Source organism: Balaenoptera physalus (genome assembly GCF_965194825.1).
Source record: "Balaenoptera physalus genome assembly, contig: HAP1_SCAFFOLD_717, whole genome shotgun sequence".
In the NCBI taxonomy this organism is placed as follows: Eukaryota; Metazoa; Chordata; class Mammalia; order Artiodactyla; family Balaenopteridae; genus Balaenoptera; species Balaenoptera physalus.
In genome coordinates this window covers 39,348-63,174 of record NW_028126046.1, presented here as the reverse complement: position 1 = coordinate 63,174, position 23,827 = coordinate 39,348, and the positions used below count along the sequence as shown (strand labels likewise).

Genomic DNA, 23,827 nt, shown 5'->3' with positions numbered 1-23,827 from the left:
TAGGCTCAAGTGACTCCCTTTACATGTGGACCCAAGCTGACACTGGATTTGTCAATTATGTTGGAGAAAGAAATGTTCTCTTAAAGCCCTTTGGTCTACGCAGTTCCATAGCAGGAGGCAGTGAAAATGGCCATGGCGGCATAGGACTGTCAAATCTATGCATCAGAACTGGAGGTGTAATGTCACTCGACAGAAGCCATAATCAGTTCAGTACTGCAGTGTGAACCACAAGGTCATCAAGGAGGAAGGATAACTCAAGAGTCCACGTGTGACAGATGCTCAGGGCTGTGCACTGCACATGGCAAATTCATAGTGACAAATCAACGTCAGGCTAAAAGATTCCTCCTGGTTCTAAGTTGGCAGGTCAGAAATTTCAAATAAATGGCATAGACTAATGGACATCCTAGTGAGGCTAAAACGAAAGAGACTTTATCTTTCTCTCAAATGCCATTGAGTTTCTGCTATGTTCTTTGGTCGAATTCTGTACTGGATTCTGGGAACAAAAATGTGCCTAGTTTCACTCTTCTAGGAGTAGGGGATTGGCTTGCTTTTGAGATTGTTTTTAAATTTTGGGGATAGTGCTGTAAAATCAAATTGTATCTTAGGAACTCTTTAGACTCTTTAAAAGCATGGTTCATGAGAGACTTGATAAACTGATAAAACAGCCAAGGCCCTAAGAGACCCACACCCGTGTCAGTGACAGAAGTCCAAGCTACAGATACTGAAGGAGCCCTCAGTCCCATTCAGGCAGTTAAAGCCCTGTCACTGAGAATGAACCAAATGTACATTTGGGAGGATTGTTTATGGACATTTAGGACTTTGGATTTTTAACCCACAGTAACAAGGACACTTGATTTCAAAATTGGGCTTTAATACTTTGGGACCTTAATTCATAAGAGCGTTTAATGTGTGCCCTTTTAATTTCTCTGTGAAGAATTTGATACTGGCAAAGGTGTACTTTCAAATTTGCAACATTTCTATGATTTCTGAATTGTATTACTGGATGCTTTTATGTATTTAACCTTAGTGTGTCATTTAACCTCATCAACTTTCTGTGGTTAGCTGTGCTGTGGATGGCTGGTAGAACAAAAAGTTGCTTCTGATCATTGGATATGAGTAGCCCTGGAGTTAATTTAAATTAATGCAATTTCTCACCCATATCAGAGACTTCTGGGATGAAACTCTAAGTCGTCCACCAGCAGTTCCCGGAGGCCACTCAAATGAGTAGCCCCATAAAAGTGTGAGCAGGACTGTCCTGATAAAGGTCTATTCTTTTTCCTGAAGGGAGAGCGATATTCCCTTAATTACAGGCTTAAAGGCATAGTTGAGTGGGTTAAGAGATTGAAAAAACCAGGGAAGCATTAGTGACAATTGCCCTTCTCGTTCCTAATGGTACCTCCATGTGAAGGGAATTTGTTTAGTATAACTTTTAACGTCCCTGCTCTTCTATTCACTGACACTGGCTGGGTGAGGTGACCTACTTGACTGGCAAAGTTAGGAAGAATAACTGGCCATGCTTTGCTAAGCTCTTCTTTCCTTCATCTTGGGAGTGAGTCTGGTGATAGAGAGACAAAAGTTCTCTGCTCCACTGTGGACACACCCCTTTCACATGGGTTTGCCTGGAACCAACTTGCTGCAACAAAGTGTGTAAGTCTGGATAATTCTAGAATTCAGTTGACAGACTCACTTGGCTGTCTCATGAAGCCCCTTTTTCCAACATGGGCTCTAACAGTAAAAAGTGACATAATGTGTGGGCTCCAGTGCAAAATGAAACTACAGTGCCTCTTGTTCAAACTGCAAAGAAAAAGTGTTGTTGAAAGTATTTGCACTGGGGTGCATAGTGTCCTCCCCAAATTCATGTTCACCTGGAACCTGTGAATGTGCCCAAGTAAATTCTTTTTTCAGCTAGAATCGAGATAAGATGACATCATACTAGATTAGGGTGAGCCCTAAAAGGGTTCTATGGGTTGTTCTCTGTTCTCTTTTTCATCTTTTTCAGCAGAAGTGTTTGGCTAATATTGGGAAGTAACACGAGTAAGAAAGGATATGATAAGATTCCTTGGACATTCTTGTTTCTTAAAAAACAACTGCTTTCTTTCTGTGTTAGAAGTAAGTTCAGATTCAGATGGAAAGCATGGCCTCCCGGAGCTGTTAACACCTTCACTTAGTCTTGGATGTGACCAGTAGCACAAAATTCTGGTGGAACTCAGTAAGACTCCAAATGGGTACCAAATAAGCATGTCATGGAAAGCACACCATAAGCAGGGTGAAAACTAGATGTGAATGGGGCAGCAGGAATGGTGGCAGACACACATATTGCACATGTCTCCTCTGCTCATGCGTATATTTTATTGTCCCATAAATTTTACTTACAAAACGTAAGTTCAAAGATAAAATCATTAAGAATTTCAAGACAGCAATAGCAGAGCATGAAAGCAAGCAAGCGTGGGGCCCTTCTGAGCATGGTTCATGCGGGACTTGATCAACTGGTAAAAGAGTCAAGGCTCTGAGATGCCCACACCATGTCAGTGACAGAAGTCCAAGCTAGAGATATTGAAGGAGCCCTCAATGCCACTCAGGCACTGAAAGCCCTGTCAGTGAGAATGAACCAAAATGTAAATTTAGGAGGATAATTTATGGACATTTAGGACTTTGAATTTTTAACCCACAATAACAAGAAAACTTCATTTCAAAAGAAAGTGTGAGGTCTTCAAGTTTGCTTTGGTTATTGAGGGTCCTTTGTGGTTCCATATCAATTTTGGAGTCGTTTCTTCTATTTCTGCAAAAATAGGGGATTTTGATAGGCATTGCATTAAATCTGTACATAGCTTTGTGTAATATGGACATTTTAACAATAGTTCATGAACATGAGATGTCTTTCCATTTATCTATGTCTTCCTTAATTTCTTTCAGTAACACTGTAGGTTTCAGTGTACAAGTCTTTCATGTCTTTGGTTAAGCTTGTTCCTAAGTATTTTATTCTTTTTGATGCTATTGTAAATGGAATTGTTCTCCTAATTTCTTTTTCGGATTGTTCATTGCTAATGTGCAGAAATGCAAGTGATGCGTATATGTTGATTTCATATTCTGCAAACATTGAGCTTGATATTCAGGTTTATTGGACACCACATTAAAGAGTTTAACAGAATAAGAGTAGGCTGGTCTTTCCTAAAGCAGAGTTTATCCAAGGGTGACCTTGTAGCCAGCTGCATCAGGCTCATCCCCGTTGAGTCATTGAGTGCCCTCAACCCCCCTAAACTGTAAACTCCTTATAGACAAGAATTATGTTTTATAGCTCTTGTTCCCCTTCCCTCTACCTAAACATGCCTCGAATAGAAGGTGCCTCTACGAACAGGTGTTGCTTTATTTTAAACTACATTAAGTACATGTATATGTTCATTCCCCTGTGGGAAAGGAGGCTACATTCCACGGGATTCAAATATCAAGCCTTTAAACTTCCTTGAGCCCATAGATATATAAATAGTTGCATAACTATCCTCCCTCTATACAACTCTAAGATGATCATATCAAAGTATGGTCATTAATTGTTTTTCATTGCAAACAGACAATAAGCAAAGTGAAAGGAACTTCTTGCACCAAAGTAAAGGCCAAAGTTCAAAAAGTCAAATGAATATGGGATTTGTTACTATTCTAAATAGTAAAGAACACTGACAAGAAATATCACAGTGCCGGTTGCTATTATCATCTTTTCATTTTCCATTCCAGTTGTTTATATTATCTTCACGGGATTTCACTGAAGTTATCAAGGTTTTTTAATAGTCAAATTAAAAAACGAAATCCCTTGAAATGCCAATACAAAGAAAAATGAGTCAGAACATGAAAAAATGTTTTAGACAAGTTGACAACATATATTCTTTGCTCATTTCTCTTTTCGAGACAAGTTCCATCTTATTCACACCCACATGTACAATACACTGAATAAAATACAACCCCATCACTCGATGGTGATAAAAAAAGGAAAGACAAGCTGGTTCCAGAAAATTCCTCTATTTATTCCTAGTATCTTGTTGCATCTGACAAAAAAGAGCATTTTGAAATATTCTCTAAAGTTTTGTATTTTATTTTATAATAATTTGCTTATTTATCTCAATGTAAATATTAAAAACGCATGAGAAATATTTTAACATTTGGCAGTTGACTATTCCTATCTATTTCCTTAATGTTTCCTTTGCCTCGTATGATGATCTTTTGGGATAGACAGCACATACCACTCTCATACTCCCCAGACTCTACAGCCCCATACACATGCAAAATAGCTCATGGGGATGTGTTAACATACACTTGGTTGAGGCAGGAAGGCTGTAGAATACATCGTTTTTACACCTCAACGTTTTAAGTGTTTTTGGAAAGTAACCCTAGTTTGAGTGCAAGATCCATCGATTTATCAAACGCATTTCAGGTATACCTAGGTATGTCCAGTCAAGTGGTAAGGCTATATTACTGGGAGACTATTTACATGAGCAAGTGAAAAGACATCAGTGAAAGAATATATTATAACCAAGAGTCAGATATAATACATCAGTCAAATAGAATGTAGATCCCAGAAACATATCCACACATATAAGGACAATTGATTTTTCAACAGAGCTGCAAAGCCAACTTTGAGGAGAAAGGATAGTCTTCTTGACAAATGGTGCTGGAAGCATATAGCACACGGATATTGTGCCTAGATAGCCATATGCAAAAGTATGACCTTTGAACCCTACTTCACACCATATAAAGAATTAGCTAAATGTAGATCAAAACATAAATCTCTAAAACTTGGACAAAATCTTTTTGACCTTGGGTTAAGCAAAGATTTCCTAGAGATGACACCAAAAACAAGATCCATAAATGAAAAAAAGTGATAAATTGGGTTTCATCTTTGGAAGCCATTATTAATAAAAGAAAAGCCACAGGTTGGAAGAAAATATTTACAAATTATATACCTGAAAAGACTTGTGTCTCTAACACGTATAGAACTCTCAAAACTCAGTAATCAGAAAAATTTTTTTAAATTAACAATATGGGTAAAAATATTTAAAAAGAGATCCTGCCGGGCCTCCCTGGTGGCGCAGTGGTTGGGAGTCTGCCTGCGGATGCGGGGGACACGGGTTCGAGCCCTGGTCTGGGAAGATCCCACATGCCGCGGAGCGACCGGGCCCGTGAGCCACAACTGCTGAGCCTGCGCGTCTGGAGCCTGTGCTCCGCAACAGGAGAGGCCGCGATACTGAGAGGCCCGCGCACCGCGATGAAGAGTGGCCCCCGCTTGCCGCAACTAGAGAAAGCCCTAGCACAGAAACGAAGACCCAACATAGCAACCAATCAATCAATTAAATAAATAAATCTTTAAAAAAAAAAAAAAAAAGAGATCCTGCCAAGGAGGTGTACGGATGCAAATAAGTACATGAAGTTGCTCAATGTAATGAATTATTATCTAAATGAAAATGAAAGCCCCAGGAGATGACACTACACACCTATTGAATGGCTAAAATTAGAAGAGTCCAAGCACACCAAGTACTGGTGAGGCAGTGTAGGAACTGGAAGTCTTTTGCACTGCTAGTGGAAAGGAAAATGGTACAGTCACTTCAGTCAACAGTTTGGCTGTTTCTTTATAAGTTGAACATACACCTACCATATGATCCAGCCTTTCTGCACCTAGATATTTATGCAAGAAAATGAAAGCATATGTTCATACAAAGACTTGTACGTGGATCATCGTAGCATGTTTATTTTTAATAGACAGAACTGTAACGACCTCGAGCACCCATCGACAGGCGAGTGAATAAACGTACTGTGCTATACTCATCCAGTGAGACACTACTCAGCAAGACAAAGTGATCAGCTATTGATGCCCACAAAAATATGAGTGACTCTCAAAATAGTTACACTGAGTGAAAGAAGCCAGATGAAAGAGTCCTCACTGTGTGAATCCATTTATATAAATTTCTAGAAAACTGCAAACACATCTCTAACGACAGAAAGCATATCAGTGGTCACTTGGGGATGTGGAGGGGTGGAATGTGGGGAAAAAAAGGGGCTTTATGAATGAGGCATAAAAACACTTGCAAGTGATGGATATGTTCCTTTTCTTGATTGTGTTGGCAGTTCCATGGGTATATGCATATTTCAGAACTTAAATTGTGTTCTTTAAGTATGTGCAGTGTACTGTGTGTCCGTTCTATTTAACAGTGCCATTACAAAAAGGCTAAGAACAGACGCTTGTCTCAACAAATAAATGTAACAAAGAACAGAAAAGTCAAGTACAGTATGATCTCTGTCAGTTGAATTTTCCTATAGTTGAATTCCCTCAAAAAATATATCCCAGTTCTTAAAAGAGATGGGACTCTTAATAAAAGGTAAAAAAACCGGGAAAAGCCATCAGCAGGGTGAGCTCCAGCTACTTTTCAATTGTGAGACACTAGGTGCACGGTGCAGACGTGCTAGGATGTTTGTTCTTCCTGCCCAATATTTTAGAGAGGATATTAAACACCCCCGTTAAATGCCTGCAAGTGATGGCCAGAGTGGAGTTTGGAGAGTGATGGCTGTGATCTTTAATATGGTTGTGCCTTTGTAAAGAGTCTCACTCAGAATTGCCAGGGTAATTTTGGAGTCAACTTTTTTTTGTTTTTCGGTTGATATATATGTCTAACTCACCTCAAGAATATATCCACGTAGACTTGAAGTTAGGGACCAGCTGGTGTAAATTTGTGTGGTTATCTCCTGACCTAACCTTTTAGCTTCTCTTTGTTCCTTGATTGTAGTTAAGCTTCATCTTGCCTCAGGGCCTTTGTATTTGCTGTTTTGGAAATATTATTTCCAGAAAAATTGTCCATAAATGATTCCTTTCTATTCTTTGGCACTCATCTCTTAAAGATATTTTTTCCTTGATTGTCCTACTAGCCTAACTCAGTCCCAATTTATCAGATTACCTTACTTCTTTCACAGAATAATAATCAAGACAAATATTATCTTTGGTGTCTCTTTGTATTTAAATGAACTTCTTCCCAAGGAACTCAAGCCCCACAGTGACAGAGGTTGTTACCTTTCTTATCCCTTATTCTGTGTCTTCGAACTGTGTCTGGCATGTAGTAATCACTCGAGGCCTGTTGACTGTGTAAAGAATATGTGAGTAGATGAACAGATTTGGAGTTATTTGAGGTCGCTCTTAATGATGGCTGGTGTTGGTGATTAAATTAAAACTGTAGGTTTTAGAGTTGGAAGTGATCTTGCTGAGTCTCACAGCTATGGCAAAACTCTCCCTACTGTAGCATCCCTGACAGATGATCAAGTCTGAGCTTGAATAACTGTATATGAAAGACCCTAGCCAGGGCAACCTCCTAGCTTTCTTCTAAGCAGGACACAACCTTCCATGGGAGTTTGCTCCCTATTATTCAGCTGTATAGGAGAAAACGGTTTGATTTACCCAGAATCATCTTCTCTCAGTCTCCTTGTTCTAGTTCCTAGAGAATAGACAGGACAGAGTTTCCTCTAAATTACATCCTTTGGGTTTGCATCCCTGCTTGTAACAAAATAAGCACCGTGCTATGGCAAAATTCCCCTTGATTGTCTGCCACTTGTTGCTACATTGCTTGTTAGTGTTTAGAAATAATTTGTGTTAATGTTCCACATTATAATTGATGGAGTACAGAAATAAAAGAGATCTCGGGGTTATGTCAGAAGCAATCAGACAGATATTTTAACTTACCCTTTTAATGCATTTAATGCTGACACTGTGAGGAATTGAGCGATATAGTCACCGTGTTATTGCCATTGCTGAAAAAATGTATTTATGGTGAAATTTATGGTAATTTTGAAAACATTAGCTGATGGGGGAATTGTCAGCTACATCTTAGAGCTCTGAGCATTTCTCAAAAAGTTGTGATACGAAACACCTCTGCCTTTTCTTGTATTTCTGTTATGTTCAGCTACTTCACAAAAAGCATTCTTCATATTCCTGAAATAATGATGGGCTTAGTTGAGATTCTTTTGGGTCCTAAGGGAACAATATGTGTGCATAATAGTGTCGAGTTACACAGAGCCTGGATGTTTGGCTCCAGACTGAAAGCCCCATGGAGTCGTTTTTTCACATCTGTTCACCAACGTGTATGAATGGGAGAAAACCAAAGTTCTGGTTTGTTCGATCAAGGGGAGCCACACTCCTTTTACTTTTGCTGTGACAAACAAGTAAAAAGGTGTAAAATATCTGAAAAGAGCCTTTTCGTGTTTGGTAGAACGCTTAAGTGGGATGTAGAGAATATACAACAAAAAGAAAAGCGTGAGTACTGCTGGCAAACTTTTTCAAGGACAGCTAACAAAATAATAATAGTAGTAACAAAAATAGTAAGATTGATTTTAAAAGCCTTAAGAGTGGCATGGATTCCTAAGCACTCTACCTGTATTAACTCTACGCCACAGCTCTGTAAAATGGGTGAGGTTATTAAGCCCTTGTTTTTCAAAGAGGAAGCGAAACACAAAGAAGTAACACTCCTGAAGTCCCACCACTAATAAGTGGTGGAGCTGGGGAAAAAAGATCCAGGCAAATTAATTTCAGAGTTAGTGCTCTTAACCAGTAGGTTATGTCCCACAGGTAATATTTGCACATTTTGAAATCACTTTACAAATACTATTTTTACCCCTAAAGTACACGGGGAATACCCAGGGAAATTGGCATTATAATTATTTTTATCTCTTTGCCAATAATCTGTTAACTTTTGGCAGTTCAGTATCCTTCCCCAACTTCGTAAAAATTCAACCTACAATCCAAAACAATAAGGGCTAGTGAAAATAAATGTCTTGTAAATCCAGTTCAAGAGAGCAACTAAAAATTAAGGCCCCCAAGGATGTAAAATAGAAAGCAAAAGAAGAGACAAGAAGCCCAAACCTTATGATTAAGCTCCACGTTGTTAGGTAAAGGGGCATTTAATTAATGCTTCTTTAATACCTTGTGCACAGAGGCATGGCTCTACAGAAGCCAAGGAGTCTCCCTTTCATCACTGATTCATGGTATGCTTCTGGCAGGGTCACTTCCTTCTTTGAGCCTCAAAGCTTTTCATAAAGACAGTGAGGGAATTGGAACAAGGTTAGTTCTCACAAGCCAGCTCTCATGTTCTCTCATGTTACCTGTGAGTCTAGGTAAGTGCCGAATGTCTTTAACATGACAGATCATATTTTTTCTTAACCATTTCTCTTCTCCTGATTTTTACATAATTTCTAATACATAGTAGAATAGTAGGAAAGAAAAAATACCACACTGAAAAGTAACTGATACACTAACTTTCCATTCTCATTTCACTGCCAATTCAACCAAAAGCCTTCTGTAGAATTCTGATGCAGACCATGAAAACACACTGTAAGTGTTCCAAAGTCTTTTCCATATTTGGTAGTCCTGTGATTTCCATTGGCAGAACTATCTTGGACTGTCATCTGAAAATCTATCATAAAGAAATTAAGTAATAGGAATTCATATCAATGATATTGGAGAAAGAAATCCTTGAACTTATCTTACTGTGTGAACCTTCATCCATGTGCAAAATCAACAAGAAAGGTTAAACTTTAAAGGCAACATGTTCCCATGAATAGAAGGGAGAACATAACACAAATAATATACAATGCTAACATTATGTACATACACATATATACAAGTGGTCTTGAAATATATTCCCAGATATTAATTGGATTAAAGTTTGGGGCAATAAAGCATTTTTTCTCATAGAGAACATTATTCGTTAAGGCACATACAGGCACACATATCTGCCCTGCTGGCCTCTCACAGTTTCAGTTGATTCCATTCATGTCCCCAGTTCATTTCCCCATATATTTATTCTCGGATTAGTGATTTTTGAACAGGTGTTCATCTCTTTAGAAATACCTGTGCCATGACCGCAGAGTGCTCAGATTTCTTTTTGGCATTTGGTGCCATATGATGGGGAAAGTGACGAGTTGTATGACAGGAGAGGTACAAGGTGCACCTTAGAGTAAGTAAGACTTTATGCATAGTTCTTAATCCCAAAAGGAAAAGAGAAGGATAGCAGTGAAAGTCATTGGAATAAAGGACCTCTCAGATGAATCAGCATTAGGATAATTCATTGGTTACCGACTGTCCAGTCGGTTTAGGTTATAAAGTATTCCTGAGTGACTGCATCACTTTATGAAAGGATCTACCTAACTATAGCTTTCTTTTGCTGGAGTTAGTTTATATGGCAATAATATGCATAGAGAATGGCAATTGTGAATTCCTGTCTTCCCCAAATAGAAGACACTCGTTAAGGTACAAGTTTCCCCAAGACTGCAAATGATTTATCCGTACTATACTGACTGAGACTGTGTCTTACCATTCTTGTTTGTTAAAGGAGATAACAAGGCTAACTTTGAGTAGAGTAATAGCAGGATACTTAGAAAATACTTTCAGGTTAAGTTTTGTATACAAAGTTCAGTGTTTACCCACCAAAAGGAAATCAGCTCATTTAGTATTGCAGGAAATGCCTTCATACTTTTTCATTGCCACTAAAGGAATTTAAAACACCTGTTGGATATAGTCCCTCCTAGAATGCCATTTGTACACTTATTCCTAATTGGACCTGTTATTTTAAATGCAAACTCATACTAGAAGGCTCAGAATTGATACTCAGTATTTTTAGTGATCACATGGTTTAGGGTTCTCAGATTTGGGCTCAGACTTGCATTTCAAGCTTTGCAATCTGGGCTTGTTAAATGATTTCCTTGCAACCAGGAAAAATTGTTTATCTGAATCTAAAGTCCAATTAAAGAAATGTGATAGTGGTGATAGTGGTTGATGAAGCAGACTAGCATAGCAGCTCGGGCAATTATGGACAAGTTACATTTACCCTCTCTGTGCCTCAGTGTCTTCCTCTGAAACTGAGTTTCTTCATCAATGGTGATAAATACTGGTACCAATCTGACAGTTATTGTGAGACATGAAGGAGTTCACAAATTTCCTAAAGGCTTAATGTTTGGCTTGTCATTACTAAATGCTGATAATTATTAGTAAAACAATATCCCTCTATTATTTATTATATCAAAATAATAATGATAAGGGCCTGTTATTTTAGTAGTTCTATTTTTTGGTCATATAGTTTAGACTAACTCATATTGTTTAAATGTGAAACCAAGAAGAAAAACAGTTTTGTTTTGTTTTTTTAACCTGGTCAGGGAACCCAAATCACCTAATTCAGAAATGTTTCTAACTTGGCGTCTGCTTTGAATCTGTCACAGCCAGAGAAAGTTTATTGTCTCAGAAAGTGACAGCCTTGTATTTGTGTAGCATAAAAAAGAAGATACATGCTAGATAAGATATAGACCCCTTATCATAGTCATGCCACATAGAGTGCAAAACTATTCCTGCTGGGTTCAAACATTGTGATCCAGAGCCTGCCATTGCCTATTATCAGGAGCAGGAAAGCGTAAGAACCGTATGTGTTTGCCCTTAAGTTGGTCTACAACACAGATACTGTCAATCAGCCTCTGATAGTACCCTCCCCGTGGACAACCTTCTGTGCTCTTTTGAGCATGCTTAGATGGAGTCTACCATCAGTGTGGTGGGAATTCACTTGGCTTCAAGTGTGTCCACATTGAAGGGTGAAATTAACAAATACTAACCAAATTTGTGGCTGTCCAAACTAGGAAAATAGTTAAAGAATCAGGACATGAAGAATCAGGCAAATACTCATTTGGCGTCAACCCAATAAAAAAGCTTCTTGGTGAGAAAAAAGTTGCCAAAGATGAAAGCCCAGAAGAGTGCTACTTTAGCCTAACCACAGTGTCAAAGCAAATAACACACATACACACAAACGCAAAAGGAAGCCCTCTTTACACTAATGCCCCAAAGTCCTTTATGGGTCTTCAAATTGAGCAGATTAGGTAGGTTGATGGTTGTCCTTTACGGACTCTGTCCACCTAACAAGACTGCTTAGTAACAGAATATCTCTGTTTTGTCATTTAATAGACATCCCAAACTTAATATACCTTGCAATCAAATACACACATAGTCACTCATGCTTTTCCTGTAGACTTTCCAAAACAGAAAAGGGCAGCTCCATTCTTCCTGGTGCTCAGTTACAAAATGTGATTCATCTTTGACTTTTTCCTTTCTCTCTCCTTTCACATCCAATACAGAAGCAAAATATGTCGGCCCTATCTTTGAGATAGAACCAGAATTTGACCGTTTCTCGATTTTTCCACTATTACCACTCAGGATTAAGATTTCGTTGTCTGTCATCTTAATTATTATCCCTCTGAAATGTGTCCTTAACACAGTGGCCAGAGAACCCTTTGAGAATCTAAGTCAGAAGAATTATGTGACTTCAGTGTCTTCCCCTTCATCATAGTTGAAGCTGAAGTTCTTAAAATGCTGGAAAGTTGCTACATGATTACCCTCCACATTATATATTTGATCTCATCTCCTCTACCTCTACTCCTTGCTCACTCTTTTCCAAACACCTTATACTCTTTAGTCCTTGATGTTCAACAAGTATAGTAGGCAGACATTTTCACTTGCTGTTCCCTTTACCTGAATTGCTGTTCTCTTTACTATCTACAGTACTCATCCACTCACTTTTTTAGGTCTTTTCTCAAATATCACCATCTCCATTATGAGGCCTTGCTTGGATTCCCTGTAATAACCTGCAGCCCCACTAATACACACTACCTCCTTAGAAGCCTCCCTTCTGCTGTAGAATCTGTTGAATGAATGAATGGAGTGAGCTATGTCTAATTTCCAAAAAAATAAACATCAGCCGTAAACACTTGTTGAGAGACGGGTTCAGGGTATAAAGAATAAAAGAAGTGTAAATTCGGGCCTTACCATTCACCATCCATTCCCTCAGGGTTCTGCTATGGTGTATCTTTGAATAAAAAGCACAGTTTGATAAGACTAATTAATAGCTTAAATTCGTTAGACTCCCAAACCTTTTAGAGTAGAAATGTGATAAAAATTGTGTCAGAGATTCTCAACAAAATGTTAGCAAATTGAAGGCAAAAAAGTATAAAAACAATTACATACCATGACCAAACGGGATTTGTGTCAGGTATGTAAGGCTGGTTCAACACTTGAAAATTAATTAATATCCATCCAAGACAAAAAAGGAAAAAAAAAAACCATATAAATACATGCAGAAGAAGCATTTGACAAAATCCAGCATGCAGTCATGAGAAAAACTCTCAGTAAACTAGGAATAGAGAGGGACTTTCTTAACGTGATAAATACGATCTACAAAAAACCAATAGCTAACATCATACTTACTGGAGAGAAACTCAGTGCTTTCCCACTAAGATTAAGCACAAGGCAAGGATGTCCTCCTTTATTATAACTTTTCAATATTGTGCTGCAAGTCCTTGCTAATGCAATAAGGCAAGAAAAGGAAATAAAAGTGTACAGATTGAGAAGGAAGACATAAAGCTGTCTTTGTTCACAGATGACATGATCATCTATGTAGAAAATCTTAAAGAGTTGACCCAAAACTCCTGTAGCTAATAAGTGATTATAGCAAGGTTGCAGGATCCAAGGTTAATGTACAAAAGGCAATTACTTTCCTATATACCAATAATGAACAAGTGGAATAGGTTAAAAGAAAAAACCCACACTATTTACATTAGCACTGCCAAAAATGTAATACTTCAGTATAAATCTAATAAAATAAGTACAACCTCTATAGGAGGAAAACTACAAAACCATGATGAATGAAGTCAAAGAATAACTAAATAAATGGAGAGATACTGCATGTTCATGAATAGGAAGACTCGGTATTATCAAAATGTCAGTTCTTTCTGACTTAATGTATAGAAACTCAGTGCGATCCCAATCAAAATCCCAGCAAGTTATTTTATGGATATTGGCAAACTGATTCTAAAGTCCATATGAAGAGGCAAGAGACCCAGAATAGCTGTCACCTCACTGAAGAAGGACAAAGTTGAAGGAATGACACTACCCAGCTTGAAGACTTATTATGAAGGTGCAGTAATCAAGACAGGGTGGTACTGGTGAAAGAACAAATAGATCAATGGAACAGAATAAAGAGCCCCAAAATAGACCCACATAAATACAGTCAACCGATCTTTGGCAAAAGAACAAAGGCAATACAAAGGAGCAAAGATAGTCTTTTCATCAAATAGTGCGGAAACAACTGGATGTCCATAGTAAAAAAAAAAAAAAAAAATCTAGACACAGACTTTATATCCTTCATAAAAATTAACTCAAAATGAACCACAGACCTAAATGTAAAACACAAAACTGTAAAACTTCCAGAAGATAACATAGGAGAAAACCTAGATGACCGTGGGTATGGCAGTGACTTTTAAAATATAACACCAAAGGCACAATCCATGAAAGAAAGAATTGATAAGCTAGACTTCATTAAAATAGAAAATTTCTGCTCTGTGAAAATCACTATCAAGATAATGAAAAGAAAAGCCACAGAGTGGGAGAAAACATTTGTAAAAGACACATCTTGTTAGGCTAAAGTGGCAACTTGCAAGCTTCTTACATGTGCAACTGGTGTAATTTATTTTGGTATGTAGTATGAGGTAGAGACTTTAGTTTTCAATGGGTGTGTAGTTTTCTAGGCATCAATTTTAAAGATTATACCTTGACTTTATCACAATCAAACTTCCCAGACATACTTAGAACTATTTGTGGATATTCTTTTCTGTTTAATTTGTATATGTGTTCATTCATGTAGTAATGGTACAATGTTTGAATTGTAGTGGCTTTATAGTTAAGTTATATAGCTGCCTGCTAATTAACAGATACTCGACTTCTAATAAAGTTTATTACTTGTACCTGAATGCCTCCAGATTATGTCCTTCATTCAGACTCTTTACTATTCACTCAATATAAATTCAGAGCTGATATACATTAAAAACTGAACTAAGGTGGCTAACATGTTTTAGTTTTCATCTATATTCCTAGATTTAAAATATGAGAAAGTAATAGAATGCAACATTTTAAAAAACCTCTAATGACTCACATTTTCTATCTCTAATTAAAACAGAATACCCTGTGGAATATCTTTGCATCATTTACCCGGTTTCATTAATTCTGGCTGCTGAAGTTAATTTAAATTCACTCTGGTAAAATGAGAGCTCAGTATAAGCTTTTAAGATACTCAGTGAGACTTACAAATAGTCATCTGCTAGATGGTAAACAGTAAACAGTCTTGTTTATTGCAAATAATCTTAGCCAATAAATGTTATTTAGGCTCCATTTAAGAATAAAGATGTTAATCTGAGATCACAAAACGATCTTTTTGTTAAAGCTAAAAGCAATTCTGCTTTAATTAGTTGCAAATGCAAATATTACCCAACTTCTTTCTCCTTCTTTGATAGTTGTATAGAAATAAAACGAAATATAAGAATGTAAGCCAGGGCTTCCCTGGTGGCGCAGTGGTTGAGAATCTGCCTGCCAATGCAGGGGACATGGGTTCGAGCCCTGGTCTGGGAAGATCCCACATGCCGCGGAGCAACTGGGCCCGTGAGCCACAACTACTGAGCCTGAGCGTCTGGAGCCTCTGCTCCGCAACAAGAGAGGCCGCGATACTGAGAGGCCCGCGCACCGCGATGAAGAGTGGCCCCCATTCGCTGCAACTGGAGAAAGCCCTCACACAGAAACAAAGACCCAACACAGCCAAAAATAAAAATAATAAATAAATAATAAATTAAAAAAAAAGAATGTAAGCCAAACCCACTACAAATGAAACTGCACTACAGGCCCAGTATCTTCAGTGATTTCTAGATGATTTCTATGCTCAAACCTTCATTCTATCCTCTTTTCCTAAACAGAATTGTTTTGTTTTGTTTTTTTGGGTTTTGAGTAACTTTTATTACACAAGGGATTCATATTCTTTATAGAGAAATCATGTAATCAAATAATCCAAAAATAGATTAAAGAGCAGCCATAATTCCACCTCTCAGATATATTATCACTGTATCTATTTTATAGTATAGCTTTCATATATATATTTTTAACATCTTTATTGGAGTATAATTGCTTTACAATGTTGTGTTAGTCTCTGCTGTATAACAGTGCCTCAGCCGTACGTATATATATATCCCCATATCCCCTCCTTTTTGCGTCTCCCTCCCACCCTCCCTATCCCACCCCTCTAGGTGGTCACAAAGCCCCGAGCTGATCTCCCTGTGCTATTTGGCTGCTTCCCACTAGCTATCTATTTTACATTTGGTAGTGTATATATGTCCATGCCACTCTCTCACTTCGTCCCAGCTTACCCTTCCCCCTCCCCATGTCCCTAAACAGAATTTTAAGAAGTTAGCCAAGATAAAATGAGAAACTGATTTAGCCTTAGGTCCCAAATTTACAGCTTCAATGATTTAGGAAAATTCCTTGACAGCTATACTGAGCCTCAGTTTTCACATTTGTAAAAGGGTGAGGATTAAAAAAACTGATACTTCTGGAAAGGCCTGTCATTCTGATTGGATATTTTTTAAATGTTAACTGAAATTTAAATGTATAAATTATAAAAAGAAGATGACAAATAGGCCTATTATCATTTTATTACCCTGGTGGTCCACTGATAGGAGAAGGGGCTTCTCTAAGTAGTTTACTTCATCCTGATTTCTGGACACTCCCTTCTTTAACCTGCTTTTGGATGCAGTGGGTGACATTCTGGCAAGTTTTATTCAATTTCTTTATGCCTTGATTTTAGGAAAGAAGAATAGTAGCTGTGCTGAGCTCTGCCAGGTCAGATAGAATTTTGGAGTATTCTCTTTCTCTCTCTTGTAGACAGCCACTGTCATTTGGTAAGCCATAAGCCTTCCTTTGCTTTGACTGTGGTTAGTGTGTTTGCTGGATTTCTAAAATATATTTTTAGTGTTTACTTGTTTAGATTGAAAAGATTGGGCTATATTTTTAGAAGTTTACCCCTTCTTTTTGGAAGGCCTTTTAAGTTGTGTTATTGCATGCAAGAGAGCTAACGAAATTCTGGACTCCATAGTTTCGTTTTTACCTTTTTTTTTTCTCAGACTTTGAACCAACAATGGCTAAGAATGAAAGGAACTCAGACCCAAATATTTTTTCCCTTGTAAAGCACAGAGAATATGGGAAAAAATGAAATTGGGAAATTGTTTTGCTCCTCTTCCTCCTCCTTGTTGGTCAGTTACCTTAATCGTCCACCTCACTTTGTATTTCTAGCCTGGCTTCAGAAAGACCTGAATTTGATGAACTACACACTGTTGGAGTAGTAGATTGCTAGAAGGAACCAAGATCCAGACAACCTTCAATGGTGGCTTCATGGAATTATATTCAAGAAGGATGGTCCAGCCAATTTCCTCACTTCCATTGTGAAAGGAGTTCCCTATTCCTAAGAAAATGGACCTATGTCCGACAGACACAGAAGATGGAGATTTATCCCAGTGTATTTATATATGTATATATATTAAAATTATATATATATGTATATATTTATATATATATAATGCCTAATGGAAATATCTCAGATGGTCTATGTTGTGTTTTTTCTTTAATTTTACTTATAAAATTGTGACCATTTTTTAACTCAAAAGAGGAGAACCTTAAAAATTAATTAAAAAGACATTCTCAGTAGTCTAAGGTTCAGAGTGACTTGGCAGAGAAAATTGCTGAATGGTTAGGTAACAGTGCTGGTATGCTTGGCTATTGTAACACTTTACATTTGAGTTTCTCTTCCTTGAAATTACAAGAAGTATATGACTCAAGAGAAAGATTGATAATTAGGAATATTCTGCTTGCTTTTTATATAGCCGAATGAAGAACACTTTGATTAATTATTTGGAGGTCATAGGAAGGAAACTTCATGATCTAACTTTTGAACAAGTAGTGTTGCAACACAAAGCTATGACTTCAAATTAAAAAGGAAATTTGAAATGACCTATTTCTTTTGGCATCTCAATCCAGAGATCTGTCAGTAAAATGAGTCACTTTTCAGTCAAATGGGTGGTCAGCAATATAATTTTTTATTGGGAAGCTGAAAGACACCATTGCCAATCAGAGCATCTGCAGTGTTAACATCTATATTTGAGCATCTTTCGTTTTCCCAAGGGGTGCACATGAGAAGAAGGAAGGCAGAGAAATGCACTTGAATAAAGCTTTTCAAGATGGATAGAACAGACAGCATTCCCAGAGGCAGGTCAAGTTCAACCCAAGAACAACTCTCTCAGTGCTTTCACAACTAGTTAAAATACAAGACCAGTAGTAACTCAGCTCTCAAATCACTGCTGAAATCAAGCAGAAGGTTGTTAATATTGATACGGTTAACATACATCAAATAGGATTACTGAATTTTCTGAATCCAAAAGTTCTCCACAGTGTTGACATTTCCTCACTGAACTCCCAGGATTGTTTGGTTTCAAAGGCTGTTGGGCTCAAGACGCATTTTGTTTTAAATAATCCTTCATAAAAAGTTCAGCTTTCAGTCTAATATGATTGAAACCCAGCTTGAGTGTGTTTTATAATGCACTGAACTGGAAAGACTATGGGCATTGAATTATTCAAAACATGGTAGGCGAAGGAGTGATATGCGGGGAGGACGTGATCAAAGAAATCAGTGAGACTTGATATGTCTTGTTATCTCATTTTACTTACCTGTTAGAACTCTTCCGAATATTAGAGGAAAGAAATCAATATCAATTTTCACCTGTCACGTTCCACACTTCAATTATTAACGAATGTCAAATTTAACCACAGTTTTCTGTACCACCTGCTCTGCAATAATATTTCTGAGCCTTTATTAAAAATGTAAAATTGTCATTGAATTTCCAAATATGATTCTGCAGTGGCTAATTCAGCTTGTTTTATTAATAAGCAAGTTCTGATGAGTAATACTAATTTAATACGCCTGCATGTAAGGTTAAAGTGTAAATTATTGCTGCCGAAGGTGATGAGATATGACTGCGATGTGGTGGTAGGGCACTCACCTTCCTGAACGAACCCTGCGAGCACACAGTTCTTGGGAGAAACCAGTACTTCATATAGTAGCAAATCTGATATTATTTTGCATGTCTCCTGTAGCAGTGGAATGCACACACACACACACACACACAAACATGATCATGGGTGAAAAAACACACATGCGCACCTTAGATGCTTGCATTAATTTCTGAATATAGTTCCCCGGAAAGAAAAAGCTTTACTGATGATTTGTATTTTTATAGTTTATTACTTTATCCATACTAAAACACTTCATGAAATCACTTCCTGTTTTGTTGTCCATGGAATCCTTTCAATTTTGAGATGCGAAATCGAAATCGAAATAATGATTATAGTCCTTGGCCATGAAAGACTTAAGTTACAGAGAGCCCGGTGACTGGAAGTCAGAGCTGCCACGGAATTATTCCCTGCTCAGGAGACCATTAGAATATCACTGTGTACCCACTTAAGGATAGAATGCTGCTATTGAGAAACTAGCTCTCTTTTATTTATGCTAAAAGGAGAGAACAGTAGGGGACCTTGGCTGTGTGATTGTATGAGACTTTCTCTGTTTTGTACAATAAGCCAAAAACTATACATGAAATAGCCTCGGGCCTTTTGTCTTTTGTACCCAGCTCTTTCCTGTATTGCTCCTGATCAATTACACTTAAATCAACAAGAGTTGCTTGAACATTTTGACAGGTGTGTTCCCCATACCCTGAAGCATTTTTAAAAGGTTACTGAGATAAAGCTATTTCAAAAAATACTCCCTCCAAATGTTTTCAGGGTGGCATCAATGAAAGTAACTTAGAGGAAAAAAACTCCACCTTGAGTTCCTGGCCTACCACTCTAAGGCCAGGCAAGCATAAACCTTCATAGCAAAACCTAAGTTTGCTCCCAGTTGAGAATTTGGTTTCCATGGTCTTATATAAAAAGTATATGGAGACTTTAATTCCCTATAAGCCCTTTCCAAAGAGTAAATACAGTTCATCATTCGTAAGAGATGATGAAAATTACAATTTTGTTGAATAGGTGGAATATATATTATATATAATATATATATTTATTTTTAATATATATATAAAATATATAAAGTTACTATTCAGAGTCCTAAAACATGGATTTTTCTTACTTACCAAGAATGAACAGTAACTTGATCTCTAAACACAATAAAGCACCTGGTCATAGCAGAATCATAACAAATATTTGATATCAGAATGAATTCACTGTTCAGGTGTAAAGAGGGAATACCTTCAGTTTTCCTCTTTCTTGTACCCCGTTATTGCATCCTGGACAGAGGGGATTTTCTTGATTTTAATCTAAAGGAGAAATGTTCACTTTGGTTAAGATGGAAATTGACAACCTCAGTAGGCAGAGGCACTGTTTTTATTTGGCTGAATTCCTGTTTCTAGTGATAATTCAAGGTGTAATAGGGTTTTCTCTGCCACTCCAAAATCTGAAAATGATCAGCATCTCAGCAGAGTTTCAGGACAGCCCATTACCTATTCTGTGGAAAGGATATTCAAAATACCATGCTTCATCAATGTCTTCTTTGACTTATTCATCAATGGACAACTACTGAGTTAAGACAGTGTCTTATCCTTGCTTCAAAAAAATAAAAACAAAAAACACCCACAAACACAAAAAAACTGTTAACGATGAAAACTTATTATGCCAGGACTTAGTATGGCCTGACGTGAAAATTTAGTTTCAGAGGCTTTTGTGAATATACCAAGGAAAGAGGACCTAGGTGTATCTTATTCCCACAGGCCGCCAATAAATATTTGCTAAACGGAGAAAAAATTAATATATAGTATTGGAGAGAACCTGACAGATGCTTAACATTATTGAGTGATAGCAATGCCCAAACTCATCTGTGATCAAACACTATGAAGTATCCTCCTAACGATAAACTGATTACAAATAAGAAGTGAAAATTCAATTATGGAGATACTTTCAGTTTCAGCCCTGATATGCAAAAAGCTTGGAAGTTGTCACTGTATCTTGTCCTTACAAGATAATGCTGTAAAAAATGAAAATCAATGACTTTTCTCAGACATGATTAATAAAACATGTAACTATGAAAGAATTTTAAAACTGTAATTATGTATGTGTATATATGTGTCTCTGAAAAATCTGTCAAAGAAAACTGAGGCTATCAGTATAAACTCATTTAACTTCTATCTCTTCTTACTTTTATTTCCTCACAAACTTACCAGTATCCATCCAACACGAAGGATACAAGTGAGTTTTATATACTGTGCAAGGTTTTTTTCTAATTCATATGTCCATGTTTCCCCAGTTCTCTAAATTATTATCTACATCTTCAGGATCTCCTTTATCAGTTTCTTCATTTCAACATATAAGATATAAGCCTGTCTCATTCTAAAAAGTTCTTTTTTGCTAATTATTTTCTCTTTTCATCCAAACTCCTTCAGAGCAGCCTATTCCCACTGTCTTCACTAGCCCCGCCTGGCCCCCACAGGCAGCCCTACACCCTCAATTTATCGCCATCTGGCTTTCTTGTCCACCACTTCACTGAACTGCTCTAAGGTCACTGGGGACCTAACTGCCCAAATCCAATGGACACTTACATTCTCTGAAGGATGACACTGTCATCTACTTCCTCCTTCTTGAAACTCTATCACCTCTCTCCTTCCCAGAATTCTTTCTCTGCTTATTACTTAAACGTTGTCAGTACTCACAATTCTCTGAAATCTCATCCATTTTCATGATTTTAATGACTGCTAAGTGCTGATGACATTCAAATTTTTATCTTTCCATGTCTTCACGTGCAGGTCCAGTTATCTACCAGTTTGTCTCCTGAATTCTACAGGTGCTTTAAAATTCTACATGTCCAGAACTAAAGTCTTTTCCCCAATTCAGTTCTTTATCCCCTATTTCCAAACTCAATGATACCACCTCCCAACCTTAGTCACACAGATGGGGGTTCAGCCTCCGCCTCCTACTTCTTCCTTACTTCCCAAGATCAAGTCTTGCTTGTAATTTCCTAAATAAAATTAGAACTTATTTCCTCCCTTCATCTATACCTTATTTCAGACCCCTTTCTATTACCTGGTCTAGAAGTTACCAAATTGCTGTTTGGTGGAACCAGTTGTTAGACACTTCTATTAAAAAAGGACTCTAAAGTCAAATAGCTTTGAGGATGGCTGTGTACCATACGCCTGCTGTGACGATCCAGAATGAACATTAGCCTACAGCAGCCCCGAGAAGCTGTACAGTAAAGAAACCTGATTACCTTTACTTAAGCTAGGTTCTCCCTACTGCCAGCCGATAAACCTTTCAGTAGGGACAGGAGAGGAGGTGGCAGCATGAAAGTCCGACTCGAAAATAAAAAACACTGCTCCTCAGAAGAGTGGGGCATAATTGTCTCCAGGCTTCTTCAGATTCCTCATCCATACTGACGTCAGTGGTCTAAAATGCCACCTGAACTTGTCCTTTCCATTCTTAGCTATTTTCTGAGGAAACCAGCTCCACGCACATGGATGGCTAAGACCCGCTCTCCTCCTCCTCGCTGCCTCCTTTAGGGGCGCTTGCCACTGCCTGGTGACACTGCACTGATGCGCCAGAGCCTGTGCCTGTGGCTCCGTAACACACCCCTCGCACACTCACAGCTCTGGACTTCCGCTGTCCTCTCTGCCTTGAGTGTCCTTGCCCTTCACCGGCTGACTCACCAGTTTTTCACGAGTCCTTTAAGACTTAGCTTAGGGACTGCCTCTTTCGATGACTTTTCTTTGCCTCACAGCTCCCCCTCTTCTTCCACAAACACTGATGAAACGCCCTGAATATGCCCGTCACAGCATGTCACGTGCAGGATGAGACATCTGCTGTGCGTCTTCCCCTCTCACTCCGCTGCTAAAGGGCCAACGCTACATCTTGCTCATTGTTTCGCTCCTCTAACACTCAATCCATGACTAACGAACTAACTAGTACTCTAGTAGTCCTCTTAGTAACAATCAGCCAGGAACTTCTAGAAGAAATCTGACACTCTAGCTTTTCTCTGATCTCACCTTTCAGTCTGATTGAACTAAAGACTTATCTGTGCATGTTTTACCAGGGAGACATAATTTAATCCAGAGATGTGTCATCACATACTCTTACATACTCTGCCGTTTAAAAATTCTGCTCAGATGGGGGAAGGAGACAGGTGTGCTTTCTGACAGCCCCACTGTTTTGCACTTCTACTGCTCACTGCTCACTGGCTGCTCTCTCGGTGCCTTCCTTAAACCCTTCTTCTCTTAACAAGGAAACAGGATAACAAAGTAATTAAGAGCCTGGGTTCTGCCTATCTGTGAAACAGAAACATAACCAAGGATATAGAGAATAGACTGGTGGTTGCCAAGGGGGAGGGGGTGGGAGAGGGTTGGATTGGGAGTTTAGGATTAGCAGATGCAAACTGGTGTATATACAGGATGGATAAACAAAAAGGTCCTACATGGGACTTCCCTGGTGGTGCAGTGGTTAAGAATATGCCGGCCAATGCAGGGGACACGGGTTCGAGCCCTGGTCTGGGAAGATCCCACATGCTGCGGAGCAACTAAGCCCGTGCGCCACAACTACTGAGCCTGTGCTCTAGAGCCTGCGAGTCACAACTACTGAAGCCCGTGTGCCACAACTACTGAAGTCCATGCACCTAGAGCCCGTGCTCCGCAACAAGAGAAGCCACCACAATGAGAAGCCCGCTCACCACAACTAGAGAAAGCCCGCGTGTAGCAACGAAGACCCAATGCAGCCAAAAATAAAAAATTAAATAAATACATTTATTTTAAAAAAGTGGATGTATTTAAAGAAAACCAAAAAGGTCCTACTGTATAGCACAGGGAACTATATTCAATATCCTGTGATAAACCATAATGGAAAAGAATATGAAAAAGAATGTATATAAATGTA

At 38.2% G+C, this 23,827-nt stretch overlaps 1 protein-coding gene across 14 annotated transcripts in view; it reads left to right on the top strand.

Moving 5' to 3' along the window:
- The window catches only part of LOC309653630 (glucocorticoid-induced transcript 1 protein-like), a 115,539-nt gene that overhangs the window by 90,244 nt on the left and 1,468 nt on the right, over positions 1–23,827 (top strand). For 5 of the 14 annotated variants that reach the window (XR_014259287.1, XR_014259288.1, XR_014259289.1 and 2 more), the window contains one exon: positions 17,165–17,737. The exons of 4 other annotated variants lie outside the window; for them this stretch is intronic. Coding sequence is in view for 2 of the 10 variants with exons in the window: in XM_082478510.1 (XP_082334636.1) it covers positions 17,165–17,214 (50 nt within the window). In the remaining 8 variants the exon portion in view is untranslated. 5 more of the 14 variants (XR_014259292.1, XR_014259293.1, XR_014259294.1 and 2 more) reach the window with 3 other exon arrangements.